Source organism: Microcaecilia unicolor, chromosome 1, assembly GCF_901765095.1.
Source record: "Microcaecilia unicolor chromosome 1, aMicUni1.1, whole genome shotgun sequence".
In the NCBI taxonomy this organism is placed as follows: domain Eukaryota; kingdom Metazoa; phylum Chordata; class Amphibia; order Gymnophiona; family Siphonopidae; genus Microcaecilia; species Microcaecilia unicolor.
This window is the reverse complement of record NC_044031.1, coordinates 463403648-463426524: the sequence shown is the minus strand read 5'-3', so window position 1 is coordinate 463426524 and position 22877 is coordinate 463403648. Positions and strand designations below refer to the sequence as shown.

Genomic DNA, 22877 nt, shown 5'->3' with positions numbered 1-22877 from the left:
GCCCCCTCACCTTTGGCTCGGGTCTCCTCTGTGTTCATGGCTGGCAGCGATGCCAAGCCCCACCATCTGAAGACGTCTCCTGCACAGTCCCGCCTGTGCTAAAAAAAAGCAGCAAGTACTTTGTTCCTTTCCATCTTTCTACGCCTACCTCCCAACGCTCTTTTCCTTCTGAACCCAATTCCTCCTATGTTTAACTTACTTTCCGCTAACCCCATTAGTTTTGCGTTTACCACAAAATGTGTATTCTTCTTACGACTTTGTAATTATTTATATCGTTACTATGTAAGCCGTATTGAGCCTGCCATGTGTGGGAAAGCGCGGGGTCCAAATGTAATAAATAAATAAATAAATTCAGCAGTCGCACATTGGTTGCTATCGCTGGCTCTCTTGCGCATGCTCAGACTGAGCTGAGCATGCGCGAGAGAGCTAGCAGTAGCAGCCAAAGCAAGCCTGCTGAATGAAATACTCACTGCTTCTTCAGCACAGGCGGGGCTATGCAGGAGAAATCTTTGGATGGTAGGGCTTGGCATCCCGGCAAGCAAAGGTAATATTTTATTGTGGTGGGGGAGGGGACAATATTGGGCCCCCTCAGTCCACCTTTGGATTTCTGGCTGTGCCCCAGCTTAAACACAATGTACTCTGGTGGGTGTAGAATGGATGAATGCAATTAGGGCCTGATGCACAGAACTCCGACGCTGTAAGGAGAGCTCCGGAGAAACACGTCGGAATTGCCAACAACTGCTCAACTATTGTAACTCCGTATGTTTCTGTACTAAATCATCGATGTGGTGTCTGCAGATTATGCAAAATGCCTTCTGTGGCTATATTATGCAAAATGCGATGGCAAAGTTGATATTTAATAAGCGAAAGGCAGATCATGTCTCTCCTCTGTTGAGAAGTTTCCATTGGAGGCATGTTGTGGGTTCAAATTATGTACTTTAATACATAAGGCATTTGATGGTTTATCTTAAGTAGAGGAGTGTGGTAGCCGTGTTAGTCCACTCTTAAGGTTATCAATAGAAATCAAACAAAATAAAACATGGAAAAGAAAATAAGATGATACCTTTTTTATTGGACATAACTTAATACATTTCTTGATTAGCTTTCGAAGGTTGCCCTTCTTCGTCAGATCGGAAATAAGCAAATGTGCTAGCTGACAGTGTATATAAGTGAAAACATTCAAGCATTACTATGACAGTCTGACAGGGTGGGAGGATGGGGGTGGGTAGGAGGTATGCATGGGGACATCAAAGCATATCATTGATATTCTAACAGGATGGGTGTGGATAGGTGAGGGGTGGGGTGATCAACAGAGACATACAGCTTTATGGTTTATAATGGGCTAGGTCCTTGTTAAGTCCTTTCTGTTGGGTGTTAAAATATTCAATCATTCTGACTTCAAAGGTCTTACCTTCTTGTATGGTTTTAAAGTTACCTTTCAGGATTCTCACTGTGAAGTCACTGGTACAGTGTCCTGGTCCTGTAAAATGTTGACCAACAGGCGTGGGAACCCTGCTGGCACCAGTATCTTCAAATCAGTTCATACTATGGGTTTTGCTTTTAGCTTCTCACAATGCTGGAATTCATTGCCTTTGATATTAAGATTAATCTGTAATCATCTATGTTTTTGTGAGCTATTAAAAACTCATTTTGTTTGGATTGTATCTGCACGCACATGAATGAATTGAGTTACTTTTAGTAGTACTGATTATTTGTCGGAATGATGTTACTTCCTAGGTTTGCCTAGTCTCTTTTTTAATATTGTAATCCACACTGATCCAATAAATGGTATGTAGCAGAATAGTGTATTTTATTGTATTCTACTAACAATGTGCAAATTATATGCACGCTGTTAAGTTTTGAGCATTGGTTGGTAAAAGGATCCAAACATTCCTGATGCATGCCCACAAGAGCTGTGCAGTAGGCAAAGCTCTTATGGTATTTCCAGGGATGATCAGACCCCTCCTGACCCTCCCTAACCTTTAAAACCCCTGGTGGTCCAGCAGACCCTGACCCCCCACCCCTCAAAAAAAAAAACCTTTAAAACCTCCTTGGTGGTTCAGCGGACCTCCCCATGTCCCCAGAGCCAAAAAAACCCCTGGTAGTCTTGTGGACCCCCCTCTCAAGCCCCACAGTGCAACTAAACAAAAAAAACTCAGTGGTGGTCTAGTGATCCCCACCCCTCCCCTTCACTCCACATACCTTGTAAGCGTTGGAGACAGGAGGGCAGGAGCATCACCTACTCCTCCTACCTCTGGCCCCACCCTTCTCAAAATGGAGGTACATAGCCCCTATCTGGAGCATCCTGGGTTGCTCTGGGAGGGGCTAAGCACTATATAAGGAGGTCTTTTCCCATCTATGGTGCTTAGCCCCTCCCAGTGCATTCCAGGATGCTCCAGAAAGGGGCTGGGTGCCGCCATTTCGAGAAGGGCGGGCACAGAGGTAGGAGGGACTAGGCGTTGCTCCTGCCCGCCTCCAAATCTTACTAGGTATGTGGAGGAGAGGGGAGGGGTGTGGGGGTCACTAGACTACCATGGAGTTTTTTTTTTTTGAGTTGTGCAGGGGGGCTTGACAGGGGGTCCACTGGGACCACCAGGGATTTTTTTGGGTGCGGGGTGTTGGGAGGAGGTCTGCTGGACCACCGAGGAGGTTTTAAATATTTGGGGGGGGGGGGGTTCGGGAGTTTTAAGGCTGGGGAGGGTCAGGAGGGGGGTCCATTGGACCACCAGGGATACCATGCAAAACGTAACAGCTCCAGACCTGCCGTTTTGCACATTAAAGGTAGGCTCTCAGTGCACGGAAGTGTCTGTGCATCGGCTGGAATGCTCATTTTAATACTGATGAGCTTGTTGTATTATATTTGCATAGGATTATCAGTAGCTGCTATGGGGACACAGAACTCCTTTGTGCATTAGATGCTAAATAACATTTGCTTTAGACTGGCTACTACAACCAGTCTAAAGCAAATGTTGCAAGCAGGATAAGCTTTGCGCATGGGGAGTCGGCTCTGATGCAAAAGTGTTAGTTTGGTAAATGGTGGCAGGAGGTCCATGTGCCCCAGCTGTAACTGTGATGAGAACAGGCACATCCCTTAGGGGGAAGGGGAGGTAAGAAACAGAGTGGATTATCTGTATAATGTGACAGACAGTAGTGTCTATTGCTCCCAGTAGATTGCAGTAATTCTGCACCAACCAGCTGGCTGTTCCTGTGGTATTAATGAAGGCAGATGAGGTTCTTAATGAAAACAGTGGCCTCCAGTTGCCTTATGAGATATTTGGTGCTTGTGGAAACCGAGTTGGAAGCTGCATAGGCCAGCCCCTCCTCTTCTCTTCCCCCACCCCCCACCATTGGTGGGCTATAATGAAAGTTGTAAAACATAAGTTTGCAAATAGAAATTTTGTTGTTCTTTTGTAAAGACTGGATCTTTTATTATAGATTCAGAGACAATGTGGCACATTTTCACAGGACATTACTACTCACATTAACTTATTAAAGGCATCTGTGCTTTCTGTAAAGTTGCAAACATAGCAGGTTCTTAGTCTAAGGGATATTGAATTAGAGAAAAGTACTGCCCAAGAAAGGGACAGACATTTCCTAAGTCCATGCAAGGTAAAGAACTGGCATTAAGTAGTATGTATAGCTGAATGAATGCACCAGAAGTCAGAGGGACTGACTTGAGCTGCTGTATTCAGTGGTCTCTTAGCAGCAGTGCATACTGCATTTTCATGGAGGTCAGCTATATGCTAGCTATGGCAGAGAGAACCTGTCTGATTTTTTTTTTTGGCAACTCATTTTTGAGATCTCTGTCACAGATTAGTTTTGCAATATTTCACTGGGATAACTAGCTGAGCTAAGTATTTTGAGCCATATAAGATGTGCTAGTGTGGTTCGGAATTTATTGCAATGCCAGTTTTCCGTAATACATTAAACTGCCTCCAGCATACCACCACAAAGCAGTTTAATGAAACGGGGGTTGAAGGGAGTGAAACATAAGTGAATAAAGGTGACATTTTAAGCAGTACACTTCTTGCTGTTTTAACACCTGGTTATATATCGAGCAGAGACTCCTCAGGATAACGCCTCCGCAGAAACTGAGCCTCGTGTGTTTTTTGGCGCGTCTGTACTGCTGAGCTCACTCCGGGATTTATAGTTTGTGTGTCTGCCTGGGGCAGAGCTGCCCATTTTTCTGCTTTCTTGGTGATTTCTGAAGGAAAAATGGCTTATCGTCTTGGCTTGCGACATCCTCGGACTGTTGCTGCTTCATTGTCTGGGTATATGGTGAGCTGGGAGAATGCAGCATAGAGCAGATTGTAAGGCATTTTTGCTGAGTAGTAACTGAGTGGCTAACACATTTTTCTGTAACCCATGTAGCTTCTGATTTTTAAAGAGTTGGAGTAAAGGGTCACAGATTTGATATACTGCCTTTTTGTGGTATAAACCAAAGTGATTTACATATATTACATGCAGGTACTTTCTCTGCACCTGGGGCAATGGAGAATTAAATGACTTGCCCAGAATCACAAGGAGCTGCAATGGGAATTGAACCTGGTTCTCAGCCCACTGCACTAACCATTAGGCTACTCCTCCACTCCTAGTGTCTACTGGTTCAATAGCTAGTTTTGTGAGTGGAAAGAGATGGAAAGGAGGCGAAAGTGCATGGATGGAGGGGAATAAAATGCCTAAAAAGGCAGACACACTCTCTCATGTAGGCTCACCATCCAGGGCCCAGCCAAGATTTTGGAACTAGTGCTGTGGCTGGCAGGGATCCCTAAGCCCCCCAAGCTGAAGACCTCTTCCCCCTCAACAGCCAGCACTCTTCTAAGCTACAGCCGACTGCACTGTCCTCAAGATGATGTCAGCACCAGCCCCTCTGCACATGCTCAGTTTTCATGCAGGTGCAAGCACTAAGCATGCTTGGTCTGCCAGCAGAGGTGATAACCAGTGGGGGAGTGCTGCCGACTGCCACTTAGAAGAGCGTTGGTTATTTGAGGGGGCAGAGATCTTCAGCTGATGGGGCTTGGGGATCTGTGCCCGCCCAGGTATTGAATATTTTGTGTTTGCTAGGGGAAGGAGAGGGTGCAGAGGGTGGGCCGGGGGGGATGGACGAATTCTGTGCCTGCCCACCCGAAATCAGCTATCTGGCTACACCACTGCTTCCTTCCCAAATCCAACTTCCCCACCATTATACAAGAGAGGCAGAAATATATACAGGACACCACTCACCTATGCCTCCCATAAAGCCCCGCACAGTTCCTGCCACCTTACCAAGAAACATTTTACACTGTTTTCTTTGCATACATAGATATGTATGAGTCTGAGAATAGAGAACGGGGAAATACACTCTCATGCTAAGCAAGGGTGTAGCCAGCCCTCCAATTTTGGGGTGGATTGAGGGGGGCAACATATTTCTTCCCCCCCCCCCCCGTGTGTTAAAAATAATACCTTTGTTAGTGGGCAGCCCGAAGCCCCACCAGCCAAAATCATTTCGCTGCTGAGCTTGCCCCTTCCTCCTCGCATTTCTTCAGTAACCCAGAAGTCAGCAGGGTGTCTCTAGCCACTACCTCTGGGACTCTCCAAGCGTGTTCGGGTCTTGCGCGAGGAGGAGAGGAGCGGCTCGGCAGTGAATTTCTTTGGCTGGCAGGGCTTCAGCATCCTTGCTAACCATTTAACAACTACAGGTTTGGAGGGGGAAGGATTTTACTGCGGGCTAATGAGACTTTTAATGTGGCAACCATTAGAAATGTTCCTGGCATTTCTGTATACAGGTCCCGCGTTAAAAGTTCTGTTAGCATATGTTACTCTGGAGGCAACGTGGAAGCACCTACCCTCACATTCTATAAAGGGTACGCAGTTACAGGATAGGACAAGTTACGCGTGTAACACAGTGATGGCACTAAATTGGTAATACCAATAATTGGTGTTAACAAGCACTAATTGTGCTATAAGTAGCATGCCTAACTTCTGTTGTGTGCAAATGCAAAGGGAAAAATCCAAAATAAATAGGTTTGCTAAAGGATAGCCCAGCTCCAAAGTACATTGCCCTTACCGCATTGAACGATTGTTTTCTGATTTCTTTTGGAAAGCTAAAACCTTCCCGTAGGTGAAGAGTCTGTAGTGATGGAATTTGAAGGTTTTCATACCTGTCATCACCATTATATTTTAAGACAGAGATGTCTGTGGGTGGCAAACTGAGGAAGAGCACTTGTTCCTTGGTGTCTGCAGTTGGAATGAGATGTAACTAATTATTTGAACCTATAATTAATTGCTCCCTTACAATGTCATCAGCTAAAAGTTAAGTCAGTTGTCTATAACTACCACTCACGCCTCTTGTTGGCACTAAAGTAATACTAGAGGCATTAGAGGTGATTTTACAACTGGCCACGGAAGTGGATGCAGCCAGTATATATGTAGAAAGATAGCATATAGGTAAACGTCTTCTAAAATCACTGCTCATACAGACAACCAGCAGCAGCAGATGCACATGTGCTGTGGAGTACGTAGAAATCCTATATAATAATACTCACCTCCAACGTTCTAACCTGCCTGGGACCGTGGACCCCTCGATGTGGTCTGCTAAGCCGCTTAGAACGTAATGACGTAAGTAACGTCACTGACAGCTGATTCCAAGGCAAGGGGAGGAGTAGGGAAACACGCTCCATGTGTTTCCCTACTCCTCCCCCTGCCTGAGAATCAGCTGGCAGTGCTCCCTGCGACACAACCCCCCCCCCCCGCGTGCATCACAAAAGCACCCACCCACACCCAAAGAACATCAACACCCCCCGCCCCCCTCCACACACACGTTCCATCCCGTTCAAGGCCCCCTCCCTCCGATTTCAACACAACCCCTCGCGTGAGAAGCTGCTCTAGAAATAGCCCCCACCATCAGGAGACAGAGGATCAGCTGGGCAGGAGAGCCCTCCGTAGGCTAATTCTCCGGAGGGGGAGGAGTCAGGCCACAAACTCCAATCACGATGAAGCAGGAGGCGGGGCGAAAATGGCCACACTCCGGAACGGGACCAAGCAGACCAGCCAAGAACGGATTATCCTGGGCGCGAAGACAAGGCACTGAACACCTCCTGAACCTGCCACCGCCCACAAAAAAAACAAACAGCTGATGCCGCTCCCGAAACTGCCACCCTCCAAAAAAAAACAAACCACCTGGGGACACTGTCGCCCCTCTCTGGCCATCCCCTTCCTACAACCGCCTGCTTAAAAGTTATTACCTCCTGCACGCAGGGACGCTGGCAGCTTCAAACAGCCTTTTCTTTCGCTTCCGTTTCTGTTCCTGTGGTCCCACCCTTGAGGGTGGGACCACATGAACAGCTGAAACACAAGCGAAAGAAGAGGCTGTCTGCAACTCGGATGGAACACGTGGGAGGGGTTTCTGGAACTCTGACATGGGTGGAAGGGAGGGGAGAGGGGGAGGAGGGTTCTGCAAACTCTCGCTCTCACAGTCTGTGTATCGCACACATACTCTCACACTCGCTCTCTATCACACTCACTCTCTAACATACACTGTAATCTGTGTGAAACACACTGTCTCTCACACTCTCACACACACACTGTAACTGTGTGAAACACACTCTCTCTCTCACACTCACTGTGCCTCACATACACACTCACACCCAGTCTCGCTCTCACACACAGTCACTCTCACACAAACACACACACACTCTCAAACATACACACTACGAGGAAAACCTTGCTAGCGCCCGTTTCATTTGTGTCAGAAATGGACCCTAAATGGAGGAGGGGGGGCGACAACCCTAAAAGGAGGAGGGAGGAGAAGAGGGGGGAGGGAGGGAAGGAAGAGTGAGAGGGGGCCCCTGCCGCTCACTCTCACTCTCACACACAAACTCTAACTCTCACACACACAGTCTCACTCTATGACACACACACACACACTCTCGCACATTCACTCTGTCTCTCACACAGTCACTCTCACACACTCTCTCAAACATACACACTTAGAGGAAAACCTTGCTAGCGCCCATTTCATTTGTATCAGAAATGGGCCTTTTTTACTAGTACACATATATTTTGCAGCTGGAAACTCCTATCTCTGCCCCACCCTCTCCTCCCTGGGAATACCCACTTGATACAAATATAAAAGTATATGTAGGCTTGCTTCAGGATTGTGGAGTTGGAAGCAATTTTGGGTGGAATCAGAGTGGGAATTGGTAAAAATGTACTGACTCTGACTCCAGCTTCAAAATAAAAGCTTAGAACATTATAAATGTGCCATTTTATACATCTTATCTATCTTAGCTAATTCTCAAAAAAGATATGGTGGAATTAGAAAAGGTACAGAGAAGGGAGACGAAAATGATAAAAAGGGGATGGGACAACTTCCCTATGAGGAAAGGCTAAAGCGGCTAGGGCTCTTCAGCTTGGAGAAAAGGCGGCTGAGGGGAGATATGATAGAGGCCTATAAAATAATGAGTGGAGTGGAACGGGTAGATGTGAATGGCTTGTTTACTCTTTCCAAAAATACTAGGACTAGGGGGTAAGCAATGAATCTACAAAGTAGCAAATTTAAAATGAATCGGAGAAAATATTTCTTTACTCAACTTGTAATTAAACTCTGGAATTGGTTGCCAGAGGATGTAGTAAAAGCAGTTAGCTTAGCTTACCGTAGTTTAAAAACGGCTTGGATAGCTTCCTAAGTCCATAAGCCATTATTAAAATGACTTGGGGAAAATCCACTGCTTATTTCTAGGATAAGCGTCATAAAATGCATTGTACTCATTTGGGATCTTGCCAGGTACTTGTGACCTGGATTGACCACTGTTAGAAACAGAATACTGGGCTTGATGGACCTTCAAAGTCTGTCTCAGTATGGCAATACTTATGTACTTTTATAGATGTTGGTCTGACTTGGCATTGCTTTAGAGACCGAAAACCTATAAGCACATGATTTTCTCCTGTTCAAAAGTGTTAACCTTTTATCTGCAAGTCTAGGATAAAATCTTTGCTGCTGAAAAGAACACAGGAAATGAAAAATGAATATGATATTTGAATAGCAGTTGGTAGATTCTTCCTGAACTTGGATTCTGGCATATCAAACCAAATTCTGCACACTGCTCTCTAGGTCCTTATGAGATCTGCAGATTCATTTATTTATTTATTGCTAGCTATTTTGTTGTGGTACAAATAGAAACAAAAAATAAATCTAACTAAAAATCTGCTGCTTCTCCTTTGTTAGTCTGAGTTTGTCAGTACCAGAAGGAAGAAGTTTTCTTTCTGGAATGAAAAAAGGGTCAAAAAAGGTTGTTTACTAGTTTTCTTCTCACGGGTTTTCATTTAAATTTTAATGAACATTGTTTTGATAATGAGACCATTGCTAGTTGCCAGTTTTTTTTTTTAATTGCCACATGTTGTTCTCACAAAGTCCTTTGTTTCTGTCCCATGAGAATGGTATTACTGGCATTCACCTCTGATAGCTCTGCTGGTTAATGGCAACATCTTTCAAAGATAAACCAAGACCTATTTTGTTATGAACTAATTTAAGAAAATTATTAACCTATATATTTATACCATCATCAATCTCTGTACATCACATATATACTCCATTGAAAAATACCTGCTTGGTACAAAAAGCTCATGCAGCAACATCTGTGGATATTATGTTGCATCATAACTTGTAAACAAGCCAGCTGCCTTCCATGCCAGGCCCCTTGCTGGAGTTCATCGCTAAGGCTAACCAGAAAATTGCCCCGTGACTTGACTGTCTCATCATAAATTGAGTGAGTGGCACTGTGTAGTAAGGATGGCATAGAGCCAAACAGAACTCTTGCAGGAAACAATGCAGTCTGGAATTTTATGGCTAGAAATTCCATTTGTGACAGGGCAGTATATAACAGTAGGGGTATATTACCACCACCTGACCAAGGTAATGAAACTGATTGTGAAACACAAACAAAGAATAGAGAGCCTACAATAATTGGAAATAGAAAAATAATGGAAAAATTCAGTTACTGCAGTATCTACTGGAAGAATGTCTCCTTAGGGGCATACTGGGGATATAAGGTTTCAAGTTGCCACAAATGCAGCAGCTGAAAGCAGCAGGAGAAGGAACAACTTAGATTTTAATGAATGGAATGCAGGATTTCGTGCAAAGGGTAATGGTGATAGAGCTACTTGTCAGTAGTGATTATAGCACAAGATTAACCTAAATTATTGGAGGGAGAAGAAAAAAAAATGCCACTGCGGAATCATTTAGCTTTGAATATGCTGTAGCTTGAATTTCAGAATAGTCCAGGGGACAGCACCTGGTTATATGTACAGGCCAATTTGTTTCTCCTGCTTTAATAAGAAATATTTATTTATTTATTTATTGCACTTGTATCCCACATTTTCCCACCTATTTGCAGGCTCAATGTGGCTTACAGAGTCCTGTCATGGCATGACCATTTCAGGATACAAAGATACAATTGGTGTTACAAAGATATCGGTAATAACAAGGCTAACAGTCGGTCTAGTCAAGCAATTGTAGAAAGAAGATGATCATAGTAAAGAAGGAGTGGTGATGTGTTGTAGTTAGTTATGGATTCTCATGGTAGGCTTTGGTGAAGAGAGACGTTTTCAACGACTTGCGGAAGTTTGTTATTTCCTTAATCAATTTCAAGTGATTTGGGAGATACCATGAGTACATAAGTATTGCCTTACTGGGAAAGACCAAAGGTCCATCAAGCCGAGTATCCTGTTTCCAACCAGATCACAAATACCTGGCAAGATCCCAAAAAAGTACAAAACATTTTATACTGCTTATCTCAGAAATAGTGGGTTTTCCCCAAGTCCATTTAATAATGGTCTATGGACTTTTCCTTTAGGAAGCCGTCCAAACCTTTTTTAAACTCTGCTAAGCTAACCGCCTTTACCACATTCGCTGGCAACGAGTTCTTTCATTTTGACTTTTCTGAATTCTAGAGGTAGTAAGTCCATAAACATTTTTTCCTCTCTATTTTCTTACCAAGTAGCAAAGGATTGGAATTCACTTCCTGCTAATATAAGATCTCTAGACAGTTATGTAGCTTTTAAGAGGTATATTAAAAGTAGAGTATTTGAGTAATATGTTTAACATTTGAATCTGTAATTAGTCACATGTTTAGTTATGCTGTTATTATAGATAACTGCAATTCCAGGACAACTGGTCAAGTTCTTGTTCTGTAATCTGCTTTGAACTTTAAAGGTACGAGTAGGAATACGAGGCAGGTATGTAATGTAATTATAGAAATAAAAAAAGAAACTAAAAGGTCCAGATGCAAGGGTAAAAATTCTGCATGAGGCACGGAGATTGTTTATAGTATTGACTTCAAGGTGTAGCTAAAATGTATTTCACAAGTTTACAAAAAGTTTGAATGAAAATTTAGGGGTCAATATTCAAGTGAATAACACTTGGGATAATTTTATAACAGGGCACAAATAAAAAAATAAAAAAAAATGACCTTATTTTGTGTCTGTTTTATAAAGGCACTTCAAAAAGTACTACAAACCCCAGCCAACAGTGTATAGGGACATTCAGAACTCATAGTCATTTCTAAGGAAACATTAATTGTTTGGTCCCAGTTCTTTGGACAAGCCTGGTTTACTTTTCCCACTTCTTTTATCTCTGCTGCCCCGTGGGATCTATTGAGTTCTCCACGTACGTGGATCCTCTTTAGTGTAAAGAAATGCTCACCATTTGTTATTGGTCCCAGTGTCAAGGAAAAGTATTTTTTAAAATATGTACATAAACATATTCTGGAGCTATTCTCCAAGCTAGATCCTTTTTCAAAGTTTACAAGAACTTCCATATGCATATGTACATAGATGATAATGGAAATAGAATACTTGTCAGAGATGGCACTGTTATCGCTTACTTTCTTCTATAACCACTGATGTTACAACCTGACTTGGTGCTAAGTTTTCTAGTGCTCCGCAAATTGATCATATGCCCTGTTCTGCCATGCTCAGTTCCATTTGCATCTTCCTTCTAATTTGATAGTATAGCTCCCACTGATACTCGCCTGTGTTCAATCATCACCCGTTTTTGCCAGGAAGCTAAGTTTAAATAATATCAGCATACTTAATGTCGCATTCAGGTCAGCTCTCCTGCATTGACACACGCACACCAGGCAAACATGTTAGAATGAAATCATGAAAAGATTCTTTACTGCTGGTTATGGGGACAGACTTAAAGATCTCAATATGTTACTCTGGAAGAAAGGTGGAAGAGAGGAGCTATAGACGTTTAAATACGTGTGTGGTATAAAATGCACAGGAGGAGAGTCTCTTTCAATTGAGGAAATACTTCTTCATGGAAAGGGTGGTGAATTCATGGAATGGCCTCCAGGTGGAAATGGTGGAGACAAAAAGTTTCTGAATTCAAGAGAGCTTGGGACAGGTACATAGGATCTTTAAGGGAATGATAGGGAGAGTAGATGGCATGGATGGGCAGACTGGATAGGCCATATGGTCTTTATCTGGCTACATTTTTCTGTATTTCATCTGAGACCAATTATTGAGTTAAAATTGAAAAATACATTTCCTATTAAACGTGTCTCAAAATACATAGAATAAAGCTAAATTCATTAATATAATATCTGCTCAGTATAATCATTATTTGGTATATTGCAATTCAAAACTCCAAAATTGCTCTCTCAAATTGAGGGTAACTGATCTAAAACTCCCCTGCCTTTGACTCCCTCCCCCCATGACACTTTGTTCCATAACGAACCTCCATATGTCATTGAAACAAATCTGATTTTCTCATATAGGGCCCCTTTTACCAAGTTGCGGCAAAAGGGGGCCTGCACTGGTGTTGGCACGTTTTTCACACATGCTGAGGCCCCCTTTCATCGCAGCGGGTAAAAAGGAAGTCTCTCTTTCCTGCAGGAAATGGCCATGTGACAAGTAAAGCACTTGCCACATGGCTATTTCGGGGGGAAGCCCTTACTGTCACCCATTGAGGTGGGCAGTAAGGGCTCCTGCGCTAACCCAGCGGTAACCGGGCAGCAAGCAGCACTGCCTGATTATCACCGGGTACACTTTGGATATGTGTCATGTGCTAGGGGTTTGAAGTACTGCCGGGCTGCTGCGGTAACCCAGCGGTACTTCCTGTTTAGGGAGCAGTAAGCCCGCGTTGGGCTTACTGCCACTTAGTAAAAGGGGCCCATAATGAGGTGCCATTGGGCAGTAATAGACTGTGAACCTTTATTGCTTTTGTATCAACAGTCTAATTTTACAAGCTTAGACTACTGTAATGTGGTCCTTGCTGGTCTACCACAGTATTCCCTTAAGCAGTTATGAACTATCCAGAGCACAGCTATTCAAATTCTCTGTCATGCCAGCAGGACAGACTATCGGGCTCATTTTTGAAAGAGAAGGACGCCCATCTTTCGACACAAATCGGAAGATGAACATCCTTCTCACAGAAACGTCTAAATCGGTATAATCAAAAGCTGATTTTGGACGTCCCCAACTGCACTCCGTTGCAGGGACGGCCAAAGTTCAAGGGGGTGTGTCGGAGGCGTAGCAAAGGCAGGACTTGGGCATGCTTAACACTTGGACGTCCTTGACCCATAATCAGTGGTGGGCTGGTAAATGTTTAACAGGCTTTCTCCCCGGTCCACCTCTGCGCCCCCCGTCCACCTCTGCGCCCCCCCCCCCCAAATTGCAGAGCTGGCTATAGCTGGGGAGAGAGCCTGGGGGGCAATAATTCATGTTTAATGTGGGATAAAATGCCATAAATTAATAAATAAAAATAAACTTTTAATGTTGAGCACCTGATTCTCAAAGTGGACATATTCCAAACACTCTAATGAAAATAAAATGATTTTTTCTACCTTTGTTGTCTGGTGACTTTGTTTTTCTGATCATGCTGGCCCAGTATCCGATTCTGCTGCTATCTGTCCTCTTAACTCCATTTCCAGGGCTTCCTTTCCATTTATTTCTTTCCTTTCCTCCTTTCTTCTTCATTTCTGGCCCTCAGCTTCTGCCTATTTTCTTCATCCATGTGCAGTTTTCTCCTCTCTTCCTTTTCCCTCTTCTCATCCCCTTCCTCACTCTTCCCTCCCCTCCATCCATGTCCAGCATTTCTTCTCTCTCCCTTCCCTTTCCTCCATCCATGTCCAGCAACCCTCCTCTCCCCTGCCCTCCATCCATCCATGTCCAGCAACCCTCCTCTCCCCTGCCCTCCATCCATCCATGTCCAGCAACCCTCCCTTCCCCTGCCCTCCATCCATCCACCCATGTCCAGCAACCTTCCTCTCCCCCTGCCATCCCCCCCATGTCCAGCAACCCTCGTCTCCCCCCTGCCCTCCCCGCTCCCCCGGTCGTCCATCATCCGTCTGCCCTCTGCAACTCTGCTCCCCGATAGCCCTGTTTCCTACCTGTGCCGCCGCCCTGCCTTTAAAAATTTTATTTTCCCTCAAGGCGTGCCAGCGTTGAAGCGAAGACAGCAGGCTCAGCTCGGTTCCAGCCTTCGTTCCGTTCCTTCGCATCATGGCTCCGCTCTCGCGCAAACAGGAAATACGTCAGGCGAGGGCGGAGCCATGATGCGAAAGAATGGAACGAAGGCTGGAACCGAGCTGAGCCTGCTATCTTCGCTTCAACGCTGGTGCGCCTCGAGGGAAAATAACATTTTTAAAGGCAGGGTGGCGGCGCAGGGAGGAAACAGGGCTATCGGGGAGCAGAGCTGCAGAGGGCAGACGGAAGATGGACAAGCAGGTGAGCAGAGGTGAGCCGGCTCTTACTGCCTATAAATTTAACAACCGGCTCTTGCGAGCCGGTGCGAGCCGACTCCAGCACACCACTGCCCATAATCGAAAAAAAGAAGGACGTCACTGGCGAACACTTGGACGTTTTCACCCGGACCTGTTTTTATTACGACTAAGGCACAAAAAGGTGCCCAAACTGACCAGATGATCTCCCGTTACTCCCCCAGTGGTCACTAACCCCCTCTCATCCTCAAAAAAACATCTTTAAAAATATTTTGTGCCAGCCTCAGCTTTCGTACTGAGGTCCATGACAGCAGTATGTAGGTCTCTGGAGCAGTTTTAGTGGGTGAGTGCTCTTCAGACAAATAGACCCAGGCCCATCCCCCCCACCTGTTACGTTTGTGGAGGAAACAGCGAGCCCACCAAAACCCACCAGCAACCCATTGTACCCACATCTAGGTGCCCCCCTTTACCCGCAAGGGCTATGGTAGTGGTGTACAGTTGTTGGTAGTGGGTTTGGGGGGGGCTCAGCACACAAGGTAAGGGAACTATGTACCTGGGAGCAATTTCTGAATTCCACTGCAGTGCCCCCTAGGGTGCCTGGTTGGTGTCCTGGCATGTCAGGGGGACCAGTGCAATAGAAATGCTGGCTCCTCCCATGACCAAATAGCTTGCATTTGGTCGTTTCTGAGATTGGCCTTTTTTTTGCAGGTGGCACTGAAAAATGGACCTGCGCATATCCAATACACGTGCCTACAACAGCGCAGGCCATTTTTCAGCACACCTTAGTAAAAGGACCTCTTAGTTTCTGTTTCTCTCTCCCTCTTTTGAATCTGCTTGGTTTCCTCAGCTTATTTTCTCCTCCAGGCTTCTTCCCTCACCATTGTTTGCCTCTCAGATTCATTTAGCCATGCAAAATGCCTCATCTGCCGTCTTTCTTGAAGATGCTCTCTGTATTTTTCAGCTTCTCTATATCCATTTTTCTGTACCTTCCTGTCCCTCATTTTGGAGCCCTTTTACTAAACTGTGACAAAAAAGTGGCCTTAGTGTGCACCCTTGCACGGGTTCTTCCTGCACACTAAAGCCATTTTTGCGCTCCAGCTAATGTTACAATTAGCGTGCGTCCATTAAAAAAATTACCACATCAGCCCTTACTACGGTAACCTGTGCTAACCAATTAGCGAGTGGTAATGTAACTGCACTATCTGTTTAACGCAGGACTTCTCTCTTACATGCCCCCCCAATAAAACATTTTAAAAAATTGTTAGCATGTGGATTAGTGTGCGCTAAATTGGTACTTACCAAAGGACACCCGAGCCCATCCTGTGGTACATCACTTTAAGCTGCGTTAGGCATGTGTTAGCATCAAACACAGCTTAGTAAAAGGGCCCCTTAGATTTTAAACTCCCTAGAGTAGGGAACTCATTTACTGTACTTGCATGATCTTTTCCAGTCAAAAATTGCACTCCTTTGTTATTTACATGTTTATCTTGTTTAGCTGATAGTGCATTAAATCTTGTGTAGCATTCAACCAAATTGCTGACAGGCTGTTTTTGGTTTACGACAGGATGAGCTAGATGAGTTGCAAGCTGAAATGGAGGAGATGCGTGACAGCTATCTGGAGGAAGATGTTTACCAGTTGCAGGAACTCCGTCGAGAGCTGGACCGCGCCAACAAGAACTGCCGTATCCTGCAGTACCGCCTCAGGAAAGCAGAACAGAAGAGCCTGAAGGTTGCACAGACTGGCCAAGTGGATGGGGAACTCATCAGAAACCTGGAGCAAGACTTAAAGGTGAAGATTAGGGTTTTGTTTGAAGCTCTAACGGTGAAAACGCAAAGTGCAAGTTGTGGGTTCCGATTACAGATTTCAGAGTAATTAGATTTCTAATATCAGTGGTCAGATGGAAAAGCCTTGGTACAGTGTTGTATACACATTTATTTGGATTTCACATTAATTGCCTTTGGATACAATAGGGTTTTAAAAAAGAAAGGTATGTTGATTTTGTTTATTACTTTAGATATCCTTGTATAGTCAAGTAACTGCAAACACAAGACCAGGGATTCTCAACCCAGTCCTCATGACACATGTAGCCGGTCAGATTTTAAGGCCCTGGATCTGTATCTGGAGCATGACCGAGAAAGGCACCTGCAACAAGCAAGCTAAGACAAGCGGCTGAGCTAAACGGTGGGCACGTCGTCTTCACATTAAAAAAAAAAAAAAAGAAAATCTCTAGTGACATTTAGATACAGAATTTACATATATTTAACCTGCATTTTGGGGACAATTCTTCACTGAAACCTTTTAGAAAAGAATCAGATCTTAATAGTAAAACTTTCTTTAATGTTCAGAGACTAAAGTAACTGAGAAATACTTATTGGAAAGATGTGTTCCTTGACAGAAATTTCAAATAAATTGAGGTAATTGTAAACAAAGCTCAAGTTCTAAGAGAGTTTAAAACAGTGGGGAATAATTTATTATGTTTAATATCTAGTGTATGTATTAAATATCCTCTATTTTTTAACATGACCTCAAACTGTGAGTCCCTTTAAATATATATATATATATATATATATATATATATATATATATATATATATATATATATATATATATATATATATATATATATATATATATATATATATATATATATATATATAACATTTTAAGGAGTCTTGTCACTATTGGGTACCCACAATGAATATGAATGAGAGAGGATTTGTATGAAAATTTACATATTCATTGTGGATATATTGAAAACCCAACTGGCTAGGTAAAACTGGGTTGAGAACCCCTGTCCTAGATAGATAGAAGAATAAGATTCTTTTATGTGCTAATTTGTACCAGGTAAAACTTGACGACTACTACTACTTATCATTTCTATAGCGCTACTAGACGTACGCAGTGCTGTACACTTGAACATAAAGAGGCAGTCCCCTGCTCGACAGAGCTTACAATCTACTTAACTAAAAGTAGTACTGTATATAGCAAATTTCAGATTTATAGCCTCCTTTCTCATTTTTGTTTTTAAAAATACTTCAGCAGTGGGAAAAGCTTTCCCTTATGGTAATGTTTTGGAGTTCTCAAGCTGCTGTTTTCCAGCAGTGCTAGGTTCTGAAGCCCAGTGCGGTGAGGGAGGATGGAAGGCATGCAGTGTGATCAGATGGCTTAAATATCACTTTGTTCATAATTTGTTCTCTGGTTCATTTAAGAGTTTTAGGATTACCTCCAGCATTTATGTTCCAATTTATTGATTTACCAACTAGAAATTCTGAGGTTTCTGTTGAATCATACATGATGTTGCATTACCCTCACCCTAAGAAGGTTAAGTACAAAAGAACATTTACAGCAAGTTTTTCGTATCAAGCTACCTATTGGTGGATCTCATTACTGATAACCATTAGTTCTGAATGAATCATAATTGTTTCAGAAAGGTGTTAAAGACCTATCTATTCAGTAAGTTTGTTATATGAGTATGTCCTATAGGCAAGTATTATTGCTGGTAGTTTGTTGTTGGACAATTTGTTAACCTTTTTTTTTTCTCTGATAATGTAATCCTTCCAAGGTATCCTTAGTTCTTTTGATTGTAAACCGCACTGAACTTCTTAGAGACTATTGCAGGTTAGGAATATCGCATTGTATTGTACTGAATTGCATTTAACTTGCACACCGGTGTTTCTTAAACGTTTCCTGGAGTAGTCCCTAACCAGCCTGGTTTTAGGATGTCCACAATGAATTTGCAAATTTATCTTGTGAGAGGAAAAGAAGCAGGTTGTAGAGCAGCATGGGGTGGGGCATGGTGAAGGTGTGTGAGCGGGGATGGCTGACTGTGATTTTGTGCTATAGTGGCAAGTTAATGATCATAAAAGTTGGTTGCATTGAATTTCTCCAGTACATGATTGTGAATTTTTATTTTGCATTGAATATTACCTGCTTTTATTTGACTTCTCAAACTTTTTTTAGGACACTTCTCATTCTGTTCACCCCCTCAAAATGTGCTGTAGTTCTTAGTGTCATCCATAAAAAGGCAAATCCTTTCTTCTAATTCCTCCACAAAATTCTGCAGAAAGGTATTGAAAATAACTGGTCTTGGGGCCAAATTCAGAGTTACTATTTGCTCTTTTAGTCCACTGTCTAAATTCCATCATACAGTGTGCCCAATTTTCTCTTATTGGACTAGTTTCTAATCCAGTCCACCACCTTCAGACAGGCACCCTAAACTGCTCTACTTATGAGCCTCTTATATTGGGAAAACAGCTGAAATCCAAGTATACCACATCCAGTGCTTATACTTGTCTGATTTTCTTTTTACCTAATCAAAAATATAATCAGATTTATTTAACATGATCTGTGATAAAACTTGGGTAGTTGGGGTCCTGGAGCCTACTGAATTCTAGATAGGTTAGAAACCTAGAATCATGACGGCAGATAAGGGCCAAATGGCCCATCCAGTCTGCCCATCCTCAGTAACCACTAACTCCTCCTTTCCCTAAGGGATCCCACATGCTTGTCCCATGCTTTCTTAAATTCCAACACAGTCCTTGTCTCCACGACCTCCACCGGGAGGCCATTCCACGCATCCACCACCCTTTCCGTGAAATAGTATTTTATTAGATTCCTCCTAAGCCTATTTCCTCTTAACTTCATCCTATGCCCTCTCATTCCAGAATTTTCCTTCATTTGGAAAAGGCTCACCTCTTATACATTAACGCCACTGAGGTATTTAAATGTTTTTATCATATTCCTTTTCTCCCGCCTCTCTTCCAGTGTATACATGTTGAGGTCCTTAAGCCTGCCCCTGTATGTTTTATGACGGAGACCATTTACCAATTTGGTAGCCGCCCTCTAGACCGACTCCATCCTGTTGATATCTTTTTGTGGGTGCGGTCTCCAGAGTTATACGCAGTACTCCAAATGGGGCTTCACCAGAGATTTATACAAGGACACTCTTTATTCCTGCTGGCCATCCCTTTCCTTATGCACTCAAGCATGCTTCTGACTTTGACCATCACCTTTTGTACCTGCTTGGCCACTTTAAGGTCTTTGGACACAGTCACCCCCAAGTCACCCCCAAGTCCTGCTCTTCTTTTGTTCACAGAAACACTTCACACCCCATACTGTACCATTCCCTTGGATTATTGTAACCCAAGTGCATGGCCCTACATTTCTTAGCATTAAATCTTAGTTACCAATTTTCAGACCATTCTTCAGAATATTACCTGCAAAGAGACAAACCTTTCCAGACAGCCCTTCCGCAATATCACTCACAAAGTTGTTAAAAAGGGTCGGCCCAAGGACCAATCCCTGTGGTACACCACTGATAACATCCCTTTCCTCAGAGCAAGCTCCATTTACCGCTACCTCTGCCTCCTCCCATTTAACCAGTTTTTAACCCAGTCAGTCAGTACCAAGGGCACATAGTTTATTTATCAGTTGCCTGTGCAGAGTCGTGTCAAAGGCTTTGCTGAAATCCAAGTACACCACACCTAGTACCCCTCCCACGTCCAACTGTTTGGTCACCCAGTCAAAGAATGAATCAGATTTGTCAGACACGACCTGCCTCTAGTGAAGCCATGCTGCCGCGGGTCCTGCAGTCCATTCGATTTGAGAAACCCCATGAGCCTCCGCTTTAGAAATGTTTCCATTAGTTTACTCACCACAGAGGTCGGACTTACAGGTCTGTAATTCCCTGTAATTTGCTTCAGTAGAGTTTCTACTGAGGTCAGAATAAATGGCTTTTAATTTCCAACCTACTTTGTGTTACCACTTTTATGAAGAGGGTCTGTTTAACCCTCCATTGCTCTAGGTACAAAGAAAAATTAGATTGTGAGCCCAGTAGGGACAGAGAGAGTACCTGCAAAATAATATATGTAAACCACTTAGTTGTACCACAGAAAGGTAGTATATCAAATCCATGACCCTTTACCCTTTATTCTCATTCCTGCATAACCACTCCCATCCCGAATGACCCTTTGACTTTGCTTTTAGTAGTTAGTTCTACACACTACCTTTGGGGAAATTCTATGCAAAATATCGAACATTCTGTGTATAGGGCCAGATTCTATATTTGGCGCTTAAAGAATCCACGTGGAAAACATTTTCGCCTGAGCATATTCTATAAGATTTAGGCACGGTGTATAGAACATGCTTAGTTGATATCCCAGCACCTAAAACCGTGCGCCTCCATTTACACCAACAAAAACATGGCATAAATCCCTGTGCGTAGATTTATAGGCACTGGGTTATATTCTATAACTACGCGTGCAAATTTGGGAATGCCCATTTCTCTGCCTATGACCACACCCCTTTTGAATTGCACACATTAGAATTTAGGCACAGTTCATTGCAGAATACGCTTAGCAAGTTGTTTGCGTAAATTCTAATTATTGCCAATTAGTGCTCATTATTGCATGTTAGATGCTGTTATCAATTCTGATTAGCTTGTTAAACCAGTTAAGTTACGGGTGTTGTTATGGGATACACTTAGAGTTCAGATCGGAGCGCTAGGCGGGCTATATGGAATCCGGCAGATATTTTTAAAATTATGGAAAATAATGCACATGTCCCTTCATTCTATAATTTAGTGCCTACTATTAAGTGCCAGATGCACACATTGTTTATAGAGAGGAGAGAGATTGCAGAGGCATTCCCAAATATGTGAAAATTGTTAATCACAGAAGGTAAGCCATTTTCCTCTAGGCAGGTTCTAGAACATGGGGTCATGATACGAGACTTTGAGGCAGTAGGTCCAAAAGGCAATATTGGGAAATCTTTTTTTCATGGAAAAGATGTTGGATACTAAAACAGCAGAGGACATGGGATAAGCAGAGATCCTTTCTTGCATAAAGTGAAGAGACTGGAAGCACAAAGTAGCAACATGTTTAATATTTAATTTGATATTGCATTTCTGTTCCGCTTAGCCAAGCAAATCAATACAAGGCAGATTACAACAATAAATACAAAATAATATCCAATAATACGGTAACAATAAAAAGAAAGATGTTCACTATCTCCAAATCCCACAATACACACAACCATAAAACCCAACTACATCTAGTAGTCCTCCCCCTGAAGATAATTTTATAGCGAGGATCTTATTAAAAATTTCCAAACACAAGCTTATTCTTTTGCCTGTTTTATAAAGGCAACTAATAAAAAAGGCTCGTTTCTGTTAGAAATGAAACGGCCGCTAGCAAGGATTTCCTCGTAGTGTGTATGTTTGAGAGAGTGTGTGTGAGATTGACTGTGTGAGAGAGAGTGAATGTGCGAGTGTTTGTATGTGACAGAGAGAGACTGAGACTGGGTGTGAGTGTGTCCGTGAGAGAGAGAGTGTGTGTGTGAGAATCAGAGTGTGTGCCAGGGGCCCCTCCCTCCCCCCTCCATCCCTCCGAATTCCAGGGTCATCCCCCTTCCCTCCCTCAGAGTTTCTCCCCGGACTTACTGGAGGCTGGACTTAAAAACCTCCTTGAACTTGATACTGCAAAACCTGGCATCGTCTGTCCCGGGTAGGAGAAGTTCAGAGAACAGTTCTGCTGGCCCATCTGTGTCTGTTGTGAGTAGAAGAACTTTTCATGTGCTCCGATCTTCAGCTCAGGCAATTCTTTGTTCTGAGGATCCAGTTGTTTGTTAAAAGTTTGTGACTCAGTCCCGTTTAGCATAGTGAGAGAACAGAAGTGGCTGTAGAATGTGGGTGTAGTGCTCCCATTGACAGCCAGTAGCACAGAAAAAGAAACAGATTAGGGGTAGAGGATGTGTGAAGAAGAGAAGATCTGCAGCTGACTGTGTGTCAGGACCAAAACTGTCTCTCAGCCTTCTTTTGCCATTAGCATCACAAGTGATCAAAGTTTATGTATAGGTACAGAGAAAAAAAAAGGGGAAACAATAGAATTCCCCTCACCAGTTAGCCAAAGTCCCTGCAGAGGTGTGGTCGACTTTTTTTTTTTTTTTTGCAGTTTTGATTAGTTTCAGGAGTGCTCTGACTGCTCCTCCCCGTCATTCAACCTGCACCATGCTCTCTTCTAGTAGCTTAGCTGAACCCGTCCTGTTCTTATTGAAAGAAACTGGCTCGCCCTGAAGGAGGACAGAGCTTATTGATTGGCTGATTCCTCTTAGTAGGTGGGTCCTATCTTAGCATTTTGCTAGGACTGTTCAAGTGTCCTTCTATGAAACAGCACGCC

General features: G+C 43.3%; 1 protein-coding gene across 1 annotated transcript in view; it reads left to right on the top strand.

The window, feature by feature from the left end:
- Positions 1 to 22877, top strand: part of MTCL1 (microtubule crosslinking factor 1) — a 474698-nt gene that overhangs the window by 21925 nt on the left and 429896 nt on the right. The window contains exon 2 of the mRNA XM_030187538.1: positions 16267 to 16491. Coding sequence (XP_030043398.1) covers positions 16267 to 16491 — 225 coding nt within the window. The remainder of the gene's footprint in view (positions 1 to 16266; positions 16492 to 22877) is intronic.